Source organism: Erithacus rubecula, assembly GCF_903797595.1.
Source record: "Erithacus rubecula genome assembly, chromosome: 1".
Taxonomy (NCBI): Eukaryota; Metazoa; Chordata; class Aves; order Passeriformes; family Muscicapidae; genus Erithacus; species Erithacus rubecula.
In genome coordinates this window covers 41231790-41248397 of record NC_136658.1, presented here as the reverse complement: position 1 = coordinate 41248397, position 16608 = coordinate 41231790, and the positions used below count along the sequence as shown (strand labels likewise).

Here is a 16608-nt window from a genome sequence, read left to right as displayed (position 1 = left end):
GCTGCTTTTGACTGGAGTAAAATTATTTTTTTCCACAGTAGGTAGTATGGGGTTATTTTTTGTATTTGTACTGGCAACAGTGTTGGTAACACAGGATGTTTTAGTTAATGCTGAGCACGGTTTACAGAGAGTTAAGGTCTTTCCTGCCTCTCAGCACCCCACCAGTGAGTGGGCTGGGAGTGCACAATGAGTTGGAAGGGGAAACAGCTAGGACAGCTGACCTCAAGTGACCAAAGACACATTCCAAAGCAGACAGCATCATGTTCAGCATATAAAGCTGAGGGACCAAGAAGGAAGAGGGGACACTTGCAGTGATTGTCTTCCCAAGTCACTGGAATGCATCATGGAGCCCTGCTCTCCTGGAGATGGCTGAACACCTGCCTGCCCATGGGGAGTGGTAAATTAATTCCTTGGTTTGCTTTACTTGCAAGCACAGCTTTTGCTACCTGCTAAACTATCTTCTAGCTCAACACAGGAGGTTTTTTCACTTTTGCTCTTCTAATTGTCTCCCCTATTCCACCGAGGTGGAGTGAGCAAATGCCTATGAAATGTTTAGTTGCCAGCTGGGGTTAAACCAGAAAATCAGTAACTCAGCTTTAAAAGTCAGAATAGTTAATATAAGCATTAGCCTCCCAAATATGTACTGAATATCCATATGAATTTATATTTAATCCTGCTAAAAATACTTTTATGTAGATTTGAGCCTTCCTGTTCAAAAATGAGAACAAATTTAGTTGGGAGTATGTCTTTTAGAAGCACTGCATTACCTAGATGATTAACTGAAAAGAAGAGCTAATGATTCGTTAGTTGTAAAATCTTTAGACACAGTTATATGTGCAGAAAAATTAGATTTGCTGAATTTTTTTAGCTTCTTTATTGCCTTCAGACTTGAGAGAGGAAGCAGCAGTACAAGTACTATTCCTCCACTTTGAATGCCCGTTTATCTCACTGTGTGCCTACCTTCAGAGTTACCATGTAACCTATCAGGACTTAAGTAACAAAGTCATCTCTTCCAGAGAGAAGGAATGCTGCAGCATTTTGTTCCTGCAAAAAGCTAAAGCAGCAGACAGAGATAAGACACGAGGAAGCAGAGATGCCTCTGTCAGGGGAGCTCGACCCCTTTAGTGCCAGAGGGCAAGCACCAGCTTCAGTCCTTACAGCCCCACCCCGAGACAGGAAAGCTCCAGCCCTGTGCTGGACGCTCTCCCTGCAGCAGGAATGTGCACCAGGGCAGCACAGCCCATGCCTCTCCTGCCTCCCACCACCCTGGCAGCCAGCATCCTGCATGAGCAGGAAACACTGCCTTTTTCAGATTCCCTCCTAAGGTCCAGACAAGCAGAAAATCATCACATAAAATAAAATCTCTTCCAATGTACTTCACATCCTTTCTTCAAGAAAACATCTGAGCCTGGCTCTGCAGATATTACAGTCCTGAAGTTACAACACCAGAGAATATAATGCAAGGCAAAGGAAATGAGAGATGCCTGAACTGACACATAAGCCAGGAATTCATCTAGCTGAAGACCCACAGAACCAGGACAAGTGCAATCAGTTTTCAACTACATCAACTACCTCCTATCCCAACACCAGCACAGTGTGGATGCCAGGACAGCTCTATCCATTTTGGAGACCACAGCACTCATGCTGCATTAAGCTAAGCATGTAACAACAGCATAATCTGAAATACCTTTTAACTATTATTTCACTAACTAAAGAAAAAAATGAAAACAACATGCCAACACTTACATTTCAAGGAGATGCTCACACTTGATAAAATACTCAAGCTAAAATTACATTCAAATTCTCCAATGTTTTTCCACTAGAATAATTTGGTATTTCTCATACCACTATTTACCAGTTAATCTCTTTTCAATTTAGCAAGCAAATATTCCATTATAACCATCTTGGTTTTAATCATAAGCAGCTATTCTACGTTACATCATTAAATGTTAGAAGAGTATTATTGCTCATAAGTGCTTCAAAAGTGTTCAAAGGAAAAATAAAATATGAATGTTATTTTTCCAAGTGTAACAGAAGATTAGCAGTAACAGAGAAATTTCAAGACTCATTATCTTCAATGACCCACTGAAAAATTAATCTATACTAAAAAGAGTAAAATACTTCATGAAAATGTAGAGAAGTCAAAGTAATTTATGCTTTAAATTTCCCATGTTATAAAGGGATTGTGAAAGTAGAGCCACAAGAAGAAAACTGGTTAATGAAAACATAACATTTCCTTGGCTTACAGTAAATGCTGTTCTTGCAACCAAAGAGAGAAAAATTACCTGCAGATGTGGTACATAAATTTTTCTCTTTCTTTTAAGTCTTGCCTTGTTAAGATAATTATAATACTTGAACCAGCAAAGAGCAGAAATTTGACTCAAGTTCACTCAGTGAAAACATAGAACCTTCAACTCCCACACCACCCCTTCTACACCTAAGGAACTATGGGAGGCCTTCCAAATTACTTTTGCTAACATTCAGCAACAAATAGTCCATAAACTAGAAGCTGCCTTAATTTGCATTTGCACACTGCATTTTCAATTTATATCATGTCATTCACCTCCTCCATAACATTATCACATTTTCTTCTCACATTCTTCTCTGTGCTAAAATAAAGTCTCTCTTTCAGGCCAAAGGAGTATTTGCTAGAATATCTTTACTCTCCACTGCTGTCCTCTTATTATGTCCCCTGTTGTCTTTATTCTTCAATCCCATACCCACCTCTTAAGTACAACATGAACAAATGAGTTAAACCACTGGAAAATGTAACTAGTTGTGGTGGATTTTTCATCTCTTCATCCCTCCAGATCGAAAAAGGATGCTAAGGTATACCTATGCAAAATTCAGGTTTTGCTTTCAATACAGGAGTGATTAAGACAACATGGTTATAATATCCAGGGAAGTCAGACCAGATGACCACTTCTCTCTACACCTATAAAATGCAGCTACTATAGCACTAAAAAGCTGTAGAAAAACAAACCACGTAATAGCAGAATAGTCAATATTCAAAAGTGTGGTAGTGAGTAACACACGAACATATATTGAAATATCACTGCAAAAGAGATGGTATAAGTTTTATGAAACATGATGTTAGGAGAGACAGGAGCTTGCAGACAGTATGCTGTGGGTTCACCAAGGGTCAGGTTTTAAAGACACCTCAGGGATTTGTCACACCCGTACAAAGCTACTGCCTTTCAGCTTAGATTTCTCACCTTATTCTCCTTTCTCCCTTCAGTCCCCTCTTGACATGAGTCCCAATAGCTTCTGTGACACCTACTTACAAAGCTTTCCTTCACAATGTGCCTCCACCTTCAAACACTGTTTCTAAACTGGTGTAAGAGCTACATGTGCTAAAAACTCCCACTCAAAACTTGTGTCCCAAAGCTGAAGATGAGTATTTCTTTTCAATCCACTGATCAAAATACTCTTTGCATCAACACTCACTAACCTACCATTGATAGCACCTTCTGATTTCTACTTCTGGTCCTTATTTTCCTGTTACCAAAGGAATTCATGACAGCACATAACATGCATCTAAATATAATCCCAGTGGTAGACTTATTTTTAAAAAGTTTCACCTTTTTGTGACCAACATAAAAATGAACATATGAACAAGAACCTATTTGTACTTTTCAGACAACATTGTTGGGGAAAATAATGGCACAACAGCTAGAGAAAGTAACAAATTATTTTAGCCCATAGTTGTTAAATAACCAATAAAACCTCTAGTATTTTATCTGAGACTGTAACATTCTTCCACAAATGCCAATTAAAACACCATGAAATCAACCAAAATTTTAACTTTATTCTGCAATTATTCTTCCCATATACGTGCCAAGCAAGTCTCAAATTCGAACCTGAAGTAGAAATCTCAAGAAACAAAACATGAGGAAATACAATGAAGACCTGTCTTGCAGATTCAGTCCTCATCTGTGAGTCAGGACACGTAAACTTTCATGGAACTCCTTCAAAGTTGTTCTCTTCCCATGCTCAATCTCACACTGAGCAGACATCACAGGAAATGACAGCAGCAGGTTGCACATTTACAGAAATTATGTGATTCTAGGTCTGCAGGCTATTCTCAAAATACACAAACTGAGGAAATACCCATTTCTGCAAGCCCACATCAGTGAGTTCCTGCAGCTGGAATATAACAGAATGAACATGTGCTTATTCCTTCACAAGTATGTAAATAGCTATGGCTTAAGTACATTTTGGTATTCAGTGCATCTCAATGCAAACAAGCCTCAGATGCAGCTGCTAATATACATTTTAGTATTATCAGCTTGTTCTTCTCTTCCCTTCTATTTAAAATAAAAAACATACAGCTTGGGACTAACACTGGGATTTGTGGCCCCAAGAGAAGGACCCCTGCTTTGCATTAATGCAATATGAAGTAGCCAAATGCAAGAATATCACCCAGAAGCACAGTCACAAAACTCAGACTAGAACTGTATGAATTTACAAGGGAGGAATAGTGACTGCAAAAGCAGTATTTTTCCCAGAAGTAAGAGGTATATGCATTATATGTATATGCATACAGACCAATGGAGAAAGAAACACATACTGTCATTCTATGCTCTGCAAGATGTGGTCTGTGTTGCAAATCTGGTGGAAAGCTGCTACCACACAGCTGGTGTTTTGTGACTCTCCCACTCAGACTCAGGTAAGAGTCAACAAAAACAAAACATCAACTAATATTAATTTTTCTCAATGTGGAGATTATGGAAACAAGAAAGGCACTTTCATCAACTACAGCTTAAAATGAACGATGTCAGTACCAGCTACTATTTAAAATGGGTATTGTCTTGTGTTCCCTTCCCAGAGAACTCATACCAAGATCTGCATTGCACAGTATCTCAAACATTCCTTTTCTACTCTGCTAGCAGGTAAAACTAATTTCAAAAAGCACAATACAAGTGGTTTCATGACTTGACACTGGCTTTTCTTCTCCATTGGCCCATGTGCACAGCCTCTCTGCAAGAAGCACAGTCAATATTACCTCAGAAAAATACCATTGAAAGACAGTTACAAAAAATTCTTTGTGGTCACATAACAGAAAAATCTGAAGGAAATTATACTGCCATTTAGCTCCTCAAAAAGGTACCTGTGTCATTTTGTTTTCCCACTGAAGGGCACTCATCTGTATGCTTTTCTGAGGGATTTACTAATGCATCTCATTTTCTTCAGACATGTTTGCCAGCCATCTCTCTTTTCAAGCACAACCCTGTTACTTCATAGAGGTCCATACAGACCACATGGGCCTTAAGGAGCAGGCAAAGCAGTTGATCTTGATCCAGTGAGCATCAGCTAGATGATTTCTAGCAAGAGGAACAAACATACATGTAGCTCAGGCAAAGGAAAGAAACCATCCTGCATTGAAGTATGTGGAAAACTACCACAGGAACGGTGTGGTAATGAAGAATGAGAAGACCTCTCAGACTTCCCCACCAGGCTAGCCCAAAGACATTTATACTTAATTTGTTTTATACTGAAATAAAGCTAGAGGGTGCAGTTTTAATTGGTTTAATTTCCTTTCACTTATTTAAAGTAATGCTCCTTTCAGAGAATTTTATCCCCAGAGGATGCAGCTGATGCTTTATCAAAGATGGGGAGCAGAGAGACCAGGCTGCAGAAGGTGAGAGACTCCATCCCAGTTGGGATGCCAACAGTACAGCTCCTCACAGCTGGGTCAAACCACAGTCTCATGGAAACATGGAATACCTGCTCCATGCAACCAAGCAGATTTCCTAGCTCCTGGTCAGTCAACTGGTTGCTATTCTGAAATGGCATACACATATTTTCTTTTCAATAAAGCCATTAAATTACTGTCTGCAGAATGCTAGAGATACTGTAATAAATTAGCCCAGGGCTCACTTTGGTTAATAGCTGATGAATCATCACCTACAAGTTTTATTTTCAAATTATCAAACTATTACATCTGAAAATTATACAGCTCAGACACAAATTTAGAAATGTGCCTCAAAATATTGTTTAAAATGTGCATGGGCAGTCTGTTAAGCAATGCTCACAGTAGCAGATGTCTGTATCAGAGAGGCCACTATACAATAAAGAATAATTCTCACAATTTTAACTTTGCTAACAGATAGAAGAGTCCAAATACACACTGAATACTTGGTCTGCATTATTACTATTTCAGGAAGCAGCATTTACTTTAAAAATTAGTGCTATATAATTTCTAGCAGTATTTCACAATTCACATTCAACTTCTAGAGCACTTATTCAAAATTATGTCATAGTTATACATATTTCCAATGCCATCACTCAGCAATCATTCAGGTACTAAGGATTTTAAAGGAAATTGTGACTTTAAATAATTTACAAATCCTACAGATTCAGAGAATATTGATTAAAACTAGGCAGATTTAATGCAGAGTATTTTGTTCACTCACCCTTATCCATAAAACTGCTGCAATATATTAAGCAAGGCTATAAATCAGCTATAAAGAACAATTAAAACTGAGGGTATGACTGCAGGCTTGAGTAACCTACTAGAAGTATTAAATAAATAAGATTTTAGTGAATTATTTCAAGCCATACAAGTTGTACTCTAATACTTCTTGACATACAAGACCATGCATCTCTCTCAGTCATTTTGGGTCTATTTAATTGAGAGATAAAGCACACACCTCATTTCAGCCTGAATTTGCACCAGATGCTGAAACCTGAGCACGTAAGTAATAGTCCAGCCTGCTCAGAGCACTCTGTACAGCATGAATTACCAACAACCTGGAAAGATTACAGAATCACAGGATTTCTGAGTTGGAAGGGACTCTCAAGGATCAGAGTCCAATTCCTGGCCCTGTACAGGAGCATACTAATACCTTGTGCCTGAGAGTGCTGTCCAAACACTTCTTGAACTCTGCCAGGCTGGTGCTGTGACCACTTCCCTGGGGAGTCAAAACATCCTCTGGGTGAAGAACCTTTCCCCAATATCCAACCTGAACCTCCCCTGACACAGCTCAGGCCATTCCCTCAGGTCCTGTCACTGTCACCACAGAGAAGAGATCAGTGCCTGTCCTTCCTCTTCCCCTCACAAGGAATTTGCAGACTGCAGTGGGGTCTGTCCTCAGTCTCCTCCAGGCTGAACACACCAAGTGACTCAGCCACTCCTCACATGGCTTCTCCTCAAGATCTTTCACCACCTTTGCTGCCCCCCTCTCTTACAATTTCATGTCTTTTTTATACTGTGGCACCCAAAGTAGCCCCCAGCTCTGGAGGTGAGGCTGCCCCAGCTCAGGACAATCCCCTCCCTTGCCCAGCTGGCCATGCTGTGCTTGATGCCCCCCAGGACAGGGCTGGCTCTCCTGGCTGCCAGGGCTCTGCTGCCTCATGCCCAACTTGCCACTGACCAGGACCCCCAGGTCCCTTTCCATAGCTCTGAGGTCCAGCATCTCATTCCCCAGTGTGTCTGTACACTCCAGGTTGCCCCATCCCAGGTGCAGCATCCAGCAATCTCCCTTGTGGAATTTTATATAGTTTGTGATTGCCCAGTCCCTCTTATTTGTTGAGGTCTCTCTGCCTTGGAGGGAGTCAGCAGCTCCATCTCAGAACTTGCTCCCCAGTCCACGTTCAAAATTCACATTGTTATACACACATTTTAAATTATTTCAGTGAAGTCCAAGACAGAAACATGCTGCCAAACAGCCTCCTCTCCTTAGGGCAGTCATTGATGTGGTACTTCAGCAGGTACTGCAGAGTCAAGGCAACTTGTGAGGCTGCTTCAGGTGGCACATGGAATTAAGGAGTTTATCTCATGGCTTCAGTAGCTGAAATAAAAAGGTGGCACTGCCTAGTTCAGAAGTGTGTTAGAGCAGCTACTAACTTGTCAACATTCCTTGCTCTAGATGGCAAGTAGTACATTTCAGCCAGGTGGAAAAACCTGTTGTTGTGAACAGCTCCCACCAGACCTGGGGAAGCCATTCCTGGGTCAAATCAGGCTCCTCTCAAATATCTTTAATATAAATGTTCAAAGTAGATTTCCAACTCATCTACCATCTTTCTACACCAGACTCCTATTTACAAGAGTAACAAATGCCAAGAGGATGGATTGTGGGCATCAAAGGTACCATTATTCATAGTGGTTCAAAAGCATCCCAACATGTCAAATTTTCCAAAGAAGCAAAGCCCATCACATCAGAATAATGTACTCCATAGTCTATGATACAGGAAGTTAACATCTGTAACAAGAGCAGATAATATCACATAAAATTCAAAAATATTCATAAAACCCCATATTTTAATCCAGGTTTTCAAGATGATTAAAGTATTTAAGATGACAGTCTTGAACAGACATCCTTTAAGGGATATATAGCAGCCATTTATTTCAAATACACAGTTTACCAGTAACTCAAAAGACTTTTAATTGTAGATTTTTTTAATTAACCTAAGCACCACAGGTATTAGTACAAATACCTGGAGTGGTGTCTTATAGGCAAGAGAAAACTAAAAACTTCCAGTGATTTAATTCATAAACTACAGAAGTTCTTAGTAAGCTGGTAAAAATGCAATTGAAATAAAAATCTTTAGAGGGAAATTTGAAGATGAAAAAAGCAGTCAAGGGAGTCTAAACCAAGGACTAATCTACAGAGCAGGAGTTTATTGTAGCTAATGGGTTGGGACAAGGGACCACCTGAAAAGACTCTGTTGCACAGTTTAATGTAGCAAGCAAGTCATGAGTGCTCTACTCAAAAACAGCAGAGCCAGGAGAATGAACTTTTCTGCATATCCAAAAAGTAAAAGTTGTCCAAGAAGACAAGGAAATGGGTTTGGTCTGTCCTTTTTGTAGCTCACAGAAGCAGTCCTGAATAACAGGACTTTTAAAAAAACTGGACATCATAAAAATCCTTTAAAAAACAAGTTTTAGTTGTATTGAAGTTACTGAAATTGCTTTGAAAGAAAATGTGATTTTGTTTTTAAAATTTTCTATTCATTTCACAGAATATGTTCTGTGATAGCTGCTCTGCATAAAGAGGCTTGAGGTACCATCAGCAGATTTCATCTCCATTCACAGCTGATCATTTTTTCTAACTCTAGAATCTTGAAGCACTTTGGCTAATATCTAAATGTAGGCCTAGTTCACTTGTATGCAAATATTTTGTTCTTCATATAAATTATTACTTGTTGTAATTCAGCTCTGTTACTGGGCTGAGAACCTAAAGCACTTACATTCTTTAGGGAAGGAGATTTTATGGTGTGTAATGCATCACAGCATTGACTTTTATTTAACTTACAAATAAGTAACTTCTCTTTTTTCTCTGCCAGGCTGCTCACTTTGCAACCTTCTCCAAGGAATAATGCTCTCTTTAGAGCCAGCAGGCTGCCCAGAGCAGCTTTCTTCTCCTAGACACAAAACACTGCTACACCAGGAGCAAAGCAGGCTACTCCTCAGGGAAATGCCACTACCAGAGTCAGCCAGCTTGCTTCCTTGCTTCTTCCATCCTTTGGGTATTTTTATCTTGCTGTCCTCTGAAAGCTTCAAGGAGACAAAGTCAACTGTTTCAAATATATTAATATGAAAGCACAAGAATAATAGCTAGTAAGAGGTGGTGAGAAGAAGATGTTTCAGGCCAAAAAAAGCAGTATATAAACATAAGACTGTTGAAAAGTTCTCTTATATACTTAACAGAATGAAATAAATCCCATTCAGAGAGAAAAGACAATGTAAAAAGTGATCTAGATAAATCACATCTCTAATTAATTTTGATTTCTGTGGAATTTAACAGGCTTTCTTCTCAACATCACTGAAGAAAATTCCAGCAGACTATGTCCTCATTTTGGTGTATGTTAAATGATGTTTCCTTAATCTATGTAATGTGAAAGTCCACATTACATGCAAGGAGCTACCACTCCCTGCTTCTTGGTATAGACTCACCCATCATTTTTAATTGGGGAGATTTACCTTTTCTCTTCTTTCCTGCTTTTATCAATATGTAGGTATCCAGATCATAATATGTAAGTTTACAGTGTTTATGTGTTTGAGAAGTTAGGAAAATTTCACCATATGTAACAATAATGGGTTGCAAGGCAAGCTAGCCCACACAGAATCACAGCATATAAAATAATTTCCTTCCATAGCCACAATATTCAAGCAGCAGGCTCTTCAAGAGCCAGACCAAGTCCAAGGAACCTTCAAGCACTATTGCAGGCAGCCCTCTGTATGCTTTTGCTTGTTACAGTGTTCCAAGCAGTGACTGTTGAATATACTTGAGAAGTCTTAGGAGTCCATAAAACAAGGGATGGGGGAGCAGGGAGGAGACCAGAGCAATCCTAAGAATTCAGTAATGTATCTTTTGCACTAAAACAGAAAATTCAAGAGCAGAAAAGTCTGATAGTATGCAATACGTTTGACAAGTTGACTAAAATTAAAGTATAAACAAAACCAAGGTAAAGTATTACAGGCTCAATCTTAGTTCTCAAAATAAATTATGATAAAATTTGAACAAGCATAGCCTTTGAATTGCTAAATGCAAAAAGCAATTTCATAAAATTAGCATTAGAAATAAAGTTTGTAACCAGGGAGTACTTACAGTCTTTGCAACATCAATACTGCTAATACTGTTAAATGCACTTTAAAAGAATAATTTCCATAATGTTAACACAACAGCTAAATACTGCCTATCTGCTAATGACTCTGTGCATATAGCTGATCTTTTTTTTATGCATAAGAACACTGTACTTATCCAAATAAGTCCCATGAGTTAGACCACCAGCTAAAAATCCTGATATATCAAAGTAAAATTCATAAATAGAGCAGCCAGTGACTATCTCTTAAAAAAAATGAGCTAGGAAACTCACAATAAAATTGCAGTATCTGCCAAGGTCTTTCACCTTATCCAATGCTTCTCCTTTTATACAGCAATGCAGAAAACAGATTTTTCTTTCGTATGTGTTGTCACAAAATGACAAAGTACACATACAGTCAAGGGACACACATCAAGAAAGGGAAAGAATTAAATTGAGCTACAAGTCACACTGTTAGAAAGATTAACACTGGATGTGTCACACTTCACACCATAACCTCTTCTATATTTAGGCTGGGTACCACGCACATTCATCAAAAACAAACTGTTCTACGAAAATCCCCAAATCCCCTTCTAGTCCATCATCAATTTAGATAACCCCTGCTCTTTTTGACCACTTCCTTTCCCTTGGTACAAAGATGGATGAGCCAACCTCACCTGCAACCAAAAGTCAGGGCACTACATCATCCCAGAGGATACTCTGAGCCAGCCTAACAATTCCCCTTGCTCCTTCTTCCATTGGAGGGACTAGGGTAGAGACAAGGATGAGGAAGCAATGGTGTCTCTAAGAACAGCATTTCAAACACTGAAAATAAACCTAATGCTTTCATTTACAAAAATTGTCCTGGAGCTCAATAATCACAGCAGGACTGTTTTGCTGTCGACGAGAAGCCTAAAGCAAGAATAGTGAAATTGCACAGTCAGTTTTACACATTAAAAGCATAAATGCAAACTGAATTCAGTCTTTGTGGGCATATTCATAAACCCCCAATTAGATGACCACATTCCAGTGTTTGCAAAGGACTCCTATCTCATTTAGCACACAGATTTTCTAAAAAATCCTCCTAACCAATGCAGCTGAGTATACACTCTATATTCATACTCCTAGGCTCTCTGAAGCCTTTCCTAAAATTAATTAATGCACTGCCTCATCCTATAAATGCAGCAAATTGGTTTCTGAGTCCTTCCTAGAAGGACACTGCAACACACAGCACCAGGAAAACTGCATTCACACTGCTCAGTGCTTCTCACACCCCGGAATACTAATGCTCTAAATACAAATTTATCCATCTTAATGCATCAATAATCACTTCAGAACTTTTATCCATAATAAAGAAATGGAAAAAAATAAAAACTGCTGCACATTATTAATTTTGCCTTTACATCCAGAGTCATGTCAAATAAAAAATGCACAATGCCCAGGTCCTTTAATGTAATTTCTACTATGTTGCATTTCTATAACAAAACTTTAAATGTTTAATGTGGTTAGTGACAGAAACCTGTATTCTTTTATTCTTGATAAAAATAGAATCCTTACCTTTGAAGCATCCCACAATTTATCAATAATTTCCAAAGTATCATATAGTAGTAAACCCTCACATTATGCAGTGATCAAGTAAAGCAGAGTATGCTCTGCATTTTGACTTTCTAAAAACCACATATTTCACTACCATAGGCATTTCTGCAGGGAGATATAATTTAAATTCTTAATGACACAGATCTTGAAATTTTTCATTTGTTTTGTTCTCAGCTGCTTAGAAGAGAAACTTGATATTTTGCTATTATGCCCCCATGTACAGGAGATTTTAGGTGATACAAGGTCTTCAGCACTTGTACACCAAACATGAACTACTAACCTTTAGAGCAGTTTTTCTGCATTGTATAACAGAAAATAATGTCTGAGTTGCCTAAACATAAACATGTTTAATGCCAGAAAACTCTTAAAAGGTTACCCAGTGTGGTTACAAATCACTTTCTAAATCACTTGTACTTTTCATAAAATTTCTTCTGTTCATTCTTTTACCTCAGACTTTCACCTTCTACCATTTCCTGGACAAAACATATTAAAACATATTAAAAAACAACATATTAAAAAACAACATATTAAAAAATAGCATTAAATTGTGTATTTCAGCATGCAAAATTTAGAAACAATAAGAAAGCTGTGAGAGAATCATGCTTTAAATAAGGCTCAAATGTTTTACTCCACTTTGCTTCGAAAACACAAAGTTCTTTTCCAAACAAAAAATAAATTTATTAATAAATATAAGCTACTACCAGTCAGTGGCCATGCCTGGGCAGAATCACTCAGGCTTAGAATAACAGGAACAGAAAGTTAACTCTGTTTCCACAGGTCTCAGCTGAGATTGCAACCTGTGTCAGCCTCCTCACAATAGAGAGAAGAGTGCAGGCAGCAGTCAGATTACTGTGCAACTGCTCATCTTTGACAATGACAGCTGATAAAACTAGTTCACACTTCATTACTAATGGAAAGATGGTGCTTATTAATGTGGCTAGTAGGCTGATTAGCTTCAAGGTCATGGTAAGTGCCCCATGTTGTTAAGTAACAGCCCAGAAAAAAAAAGATTTAAAATACCAGTTGGAAAAATAAATACTTTGCTTAACAGGAAGCTCTCCCTGAGCACATCTAAGTTCAGAAGAACACCTTGCCAAAACAGATAGTTATTTCGTTTTTACTGCAGAAATAGAATAGATAGATAGTAAAGGATATACCAAAAAAAATTCCCAATATGCACATACCAAATTGCTTTACAGATATTACAAAAATAATTTTTAAAAACCCACCAGAACTCCCCTTACTGTAACACTGTGTTCAAAGATTAAAAGAAAGAAGCATTTCTCAGAACACCAAGGACAAAGAAATCAAAAGTATAAAGCTACTTGCCAAGGAAATGAGAGATTTACATGAATACTTTCAATAAACCTTTATAACCATGCTTTACAAGAGGCATCTGCACTTCCTCTCTCTCTTTGATACTGCCTCAATTCTTAATAGCTATGGTTCTGCTGAAAGTAAAAGTCATTGTTTGAAGGATACATTCTTGTAAGGATCATTTTGCTATGATTTCTGTCGGGAAGCAGCTCATCATGTATTGCAGTTTGGCTCCCAGTGCTATAAACCATAGTTCAGCATCAAAATTATGACTTAAAGTGGCAGCTATTTATAAAGACAAATAGGTACAAGCAAATTAGGAAAGGATAAGAATTAAAACTGCCAAAATTTCCCAGGTTTTCGAGTCACATTATTCATAAATTAAAGCGAGAACAAGGATATTTCTTATGCAAGTAAAACTACATTAACTGCATCAATTGATAAAAGCCAAGTCCCACCACTTATCTTTTGGGAGTATTTATGACCTCTGATACACACGTACAATATGTCCGACTTCAAGTGAGCATTCTGCTAAGAGCAGAATCTCCTCTTTTCCTCTCCCCCTTCCTTGGAGCAAGTCCAATTAAAAAGTAATTACGATTCATGAGCCTTACTATAAAGCACACTTACCGGTGCTGGATTGTCTTTAGCTTCCACACCAAAAACATCCCGTTGTTTCACTGTCAGCAAATCAAGACCTTCAGTATCGTCCTCGTCATCATCATCATCATCACCATTTCCAAAGAACTGCATGGAGTCTGAGTTTGGTAACTTGTCAGGTACATGAACTTCTTTTTCCTCCTCCTCAGACAGGTCTTTTGATTCATCCTCAGACTCACCACTCTCCTCAGCGCTTCCACTGGAAGCGGAACATTCTTCAGTTTCTCTTCTTCTCTGCTTTTCCTTTGTTTTGTTAACAGATGTTTTTGTACTGAAACTAGTTCCACATTTCTCCACAGTTTCCTCATTTACCAAGCTGAGGGTATTCTCGTTTTGCTCTGTCTCCTCCAAGTGTTCTGTCCCATTGGCTGCCTCTCTGGCACACAGCTGCTTCCGAACTCTTTGAAGGAATCTCACACGAGGTGCCATTGCAAGACCAAGTGATCTAAAACATGGAATCAACCAAATAAATTTGAAAGGCAGATACACAAAATTTGACTCAATTAGAAGCCCATGTTGATGGCTCAAGTGATTCAATTTCAATTATGATCATTCATATTGATACATTTTGATCAACATATTTAGAAAAATCTAGCATGAAAAGTACAAATGAACACTGGAAGAGGAAGGAATACAAAATAACTATTTAATTTATTAATACATAATATTGAGAACTCTCAATAACAATTACAAATCTCCCAGGAAGGAAAGCAAACTGGTAAGTTGTAGATAATTAGTTGTCTATGATTCACAGTAAAACGTGGCGGAAGAAAAAACAATGTAATTTGGTAATGAAAATACATGGATTTCATGTCAAGAATTGAGATAATACTGATCTGTCAAGATCCTTCACTATTGGATGTACACCCATAACATTATCCCCCCCATCCTCACAGTGACTGAGAAACAAGGAGAAAAAAAACAGTATGGATAAATGAGTAACTGCAGAAAAAGGTGCAGAAACGGGGAGAGATATTTCTCCCTTACAGGTAATTTCACCTGCTTCCACCTATCTACAGCAAAGCTTTACCTCCATGGCATATGTAACTAGCAGTGCCAGCAAAACTATTATTTTATCCAGTTATTCATGACAATTCAAAGTTATGCTAATAAGCATTATATGAAGGGGCAAAAATTGCAGAAAAAGCAAAAATCCTGTCTAGCAACAATACTGGAAAGCACTGCATGGGAAGAGATACCCGGACTCCAACAGCCCCATTTCACTTCAGTGAACTTTTTAACTGTCCACTGTTACTACACCTGACCCTGTCAAATCCAAATTTTTTTAAAAAGCCGCTCTTTTAGAACTCATGAGCCTTCTGATCAGGCAAATAAAAAATGTGAAGGAACACTGGTACTGGTGCAAGGAGCACACAAGAAACCCACGATACAGAACTGAAAGTTGTACTTGGTGCTTGAACATACACTTAACAAAGGAATAAAGGATTTAACCAGCTACAGTGACTACAAATGTACACAGGCATCCACACCTGTAAAACACTTGCCTCTTTCAATTCAAAACATGCACAGCTATACACCACCTCTCCTTTCAATGCTGTTCGAGTAGATAGCATAGTTTCTTTTTTTCACTACACAGCCTCTGAAACGGATCCAAGTCATAGCAAAGGAGAAACATCTAATCCATACTACCCAGCAGAAATGTCATTATAAACAGTCAATGAAGCACCCAAAAGATACTGCAGAGCAGCAAGAGTGCACTGTAGGCCCTGGAGAGACTTGAACTTTTAATGGTAGCCAATGGGAAAGGGCAGTCAAAAGGAGTGCCCTGCTTAAACAAACAAACAAAAACCCCAGTTGTAGCCACACCTGTGGTTAAACAGGGCACTTTTGGTACCAGCCAGAAGTTAAAAGTAAGCACAAACCCAAACAGCAACCCACACTGTTAGGATGAAGAGCAAATCATCCAACAAATAAATTTTATTTTTTATGTAAAAATTTTTGTTTAGTTTCTGATAACTGATCACAGTTTCAGCACTGTTCTACATGCAATGAACAGCAATAACAAAGCAAATAGAACTTTATGAAGACAGACCAAAGGAAGTTTTTATCCAGTGTATTTTGCCCATTTATTGACAGTGCAGAGGATAACTCAACACCATTGGGAACTGAAATTGGAGCAACTAGAGATCTTAGACTTGTTTTACTGTTTGACAGCAAACACTAATTACCTTTGAAATGAAATTGTGTTGAAGTTTGGCCTATTGACTAACTGTAATGGAAATAACCAAACAGCAGATGTAATGCTTCACTGAAGCAGCTGGAAGCCATTCAAACCTGGAATTGGCCCTTAACACCAGGCACAGTAAAACACACATCAAGAGATTGCTGCATTCAGTCTCTGCAGCAAGGGATCAAAAATCAAATCCTTTGCAAGAGAAACACTTTTTTTACTTTTCCAGATTTCACATTATTCTACATAAAATATTACTGTCAAGTGTTGACAAAGCAATGCAAGGAGCAATACTGCATGGCAACTAGACAATCAGT

General features: G+C 38.3%; 1 protein-coding gene across 1 annotated transcript in view; it reads right to left on the bottom strand.

The window, feature by feature from the left end:
* Positions 1 to 16608, bottom strand: part of DDX10 (DEAD-box helicase 10) — a 156274-nt gene that overhangs the window by 96037 nt on the left and 43629 nt on the right. The window contains exon 13 of the mRNA XM_079298709.1: positions 14071 to 14545. Coding sequence (XP_079154835.1) covers positions 14071 to 14545 — 475 coding nt within the window. The remainder of the gene's footprint in view (positions 1 to 14070; positions 14546 to 16608) is intronic.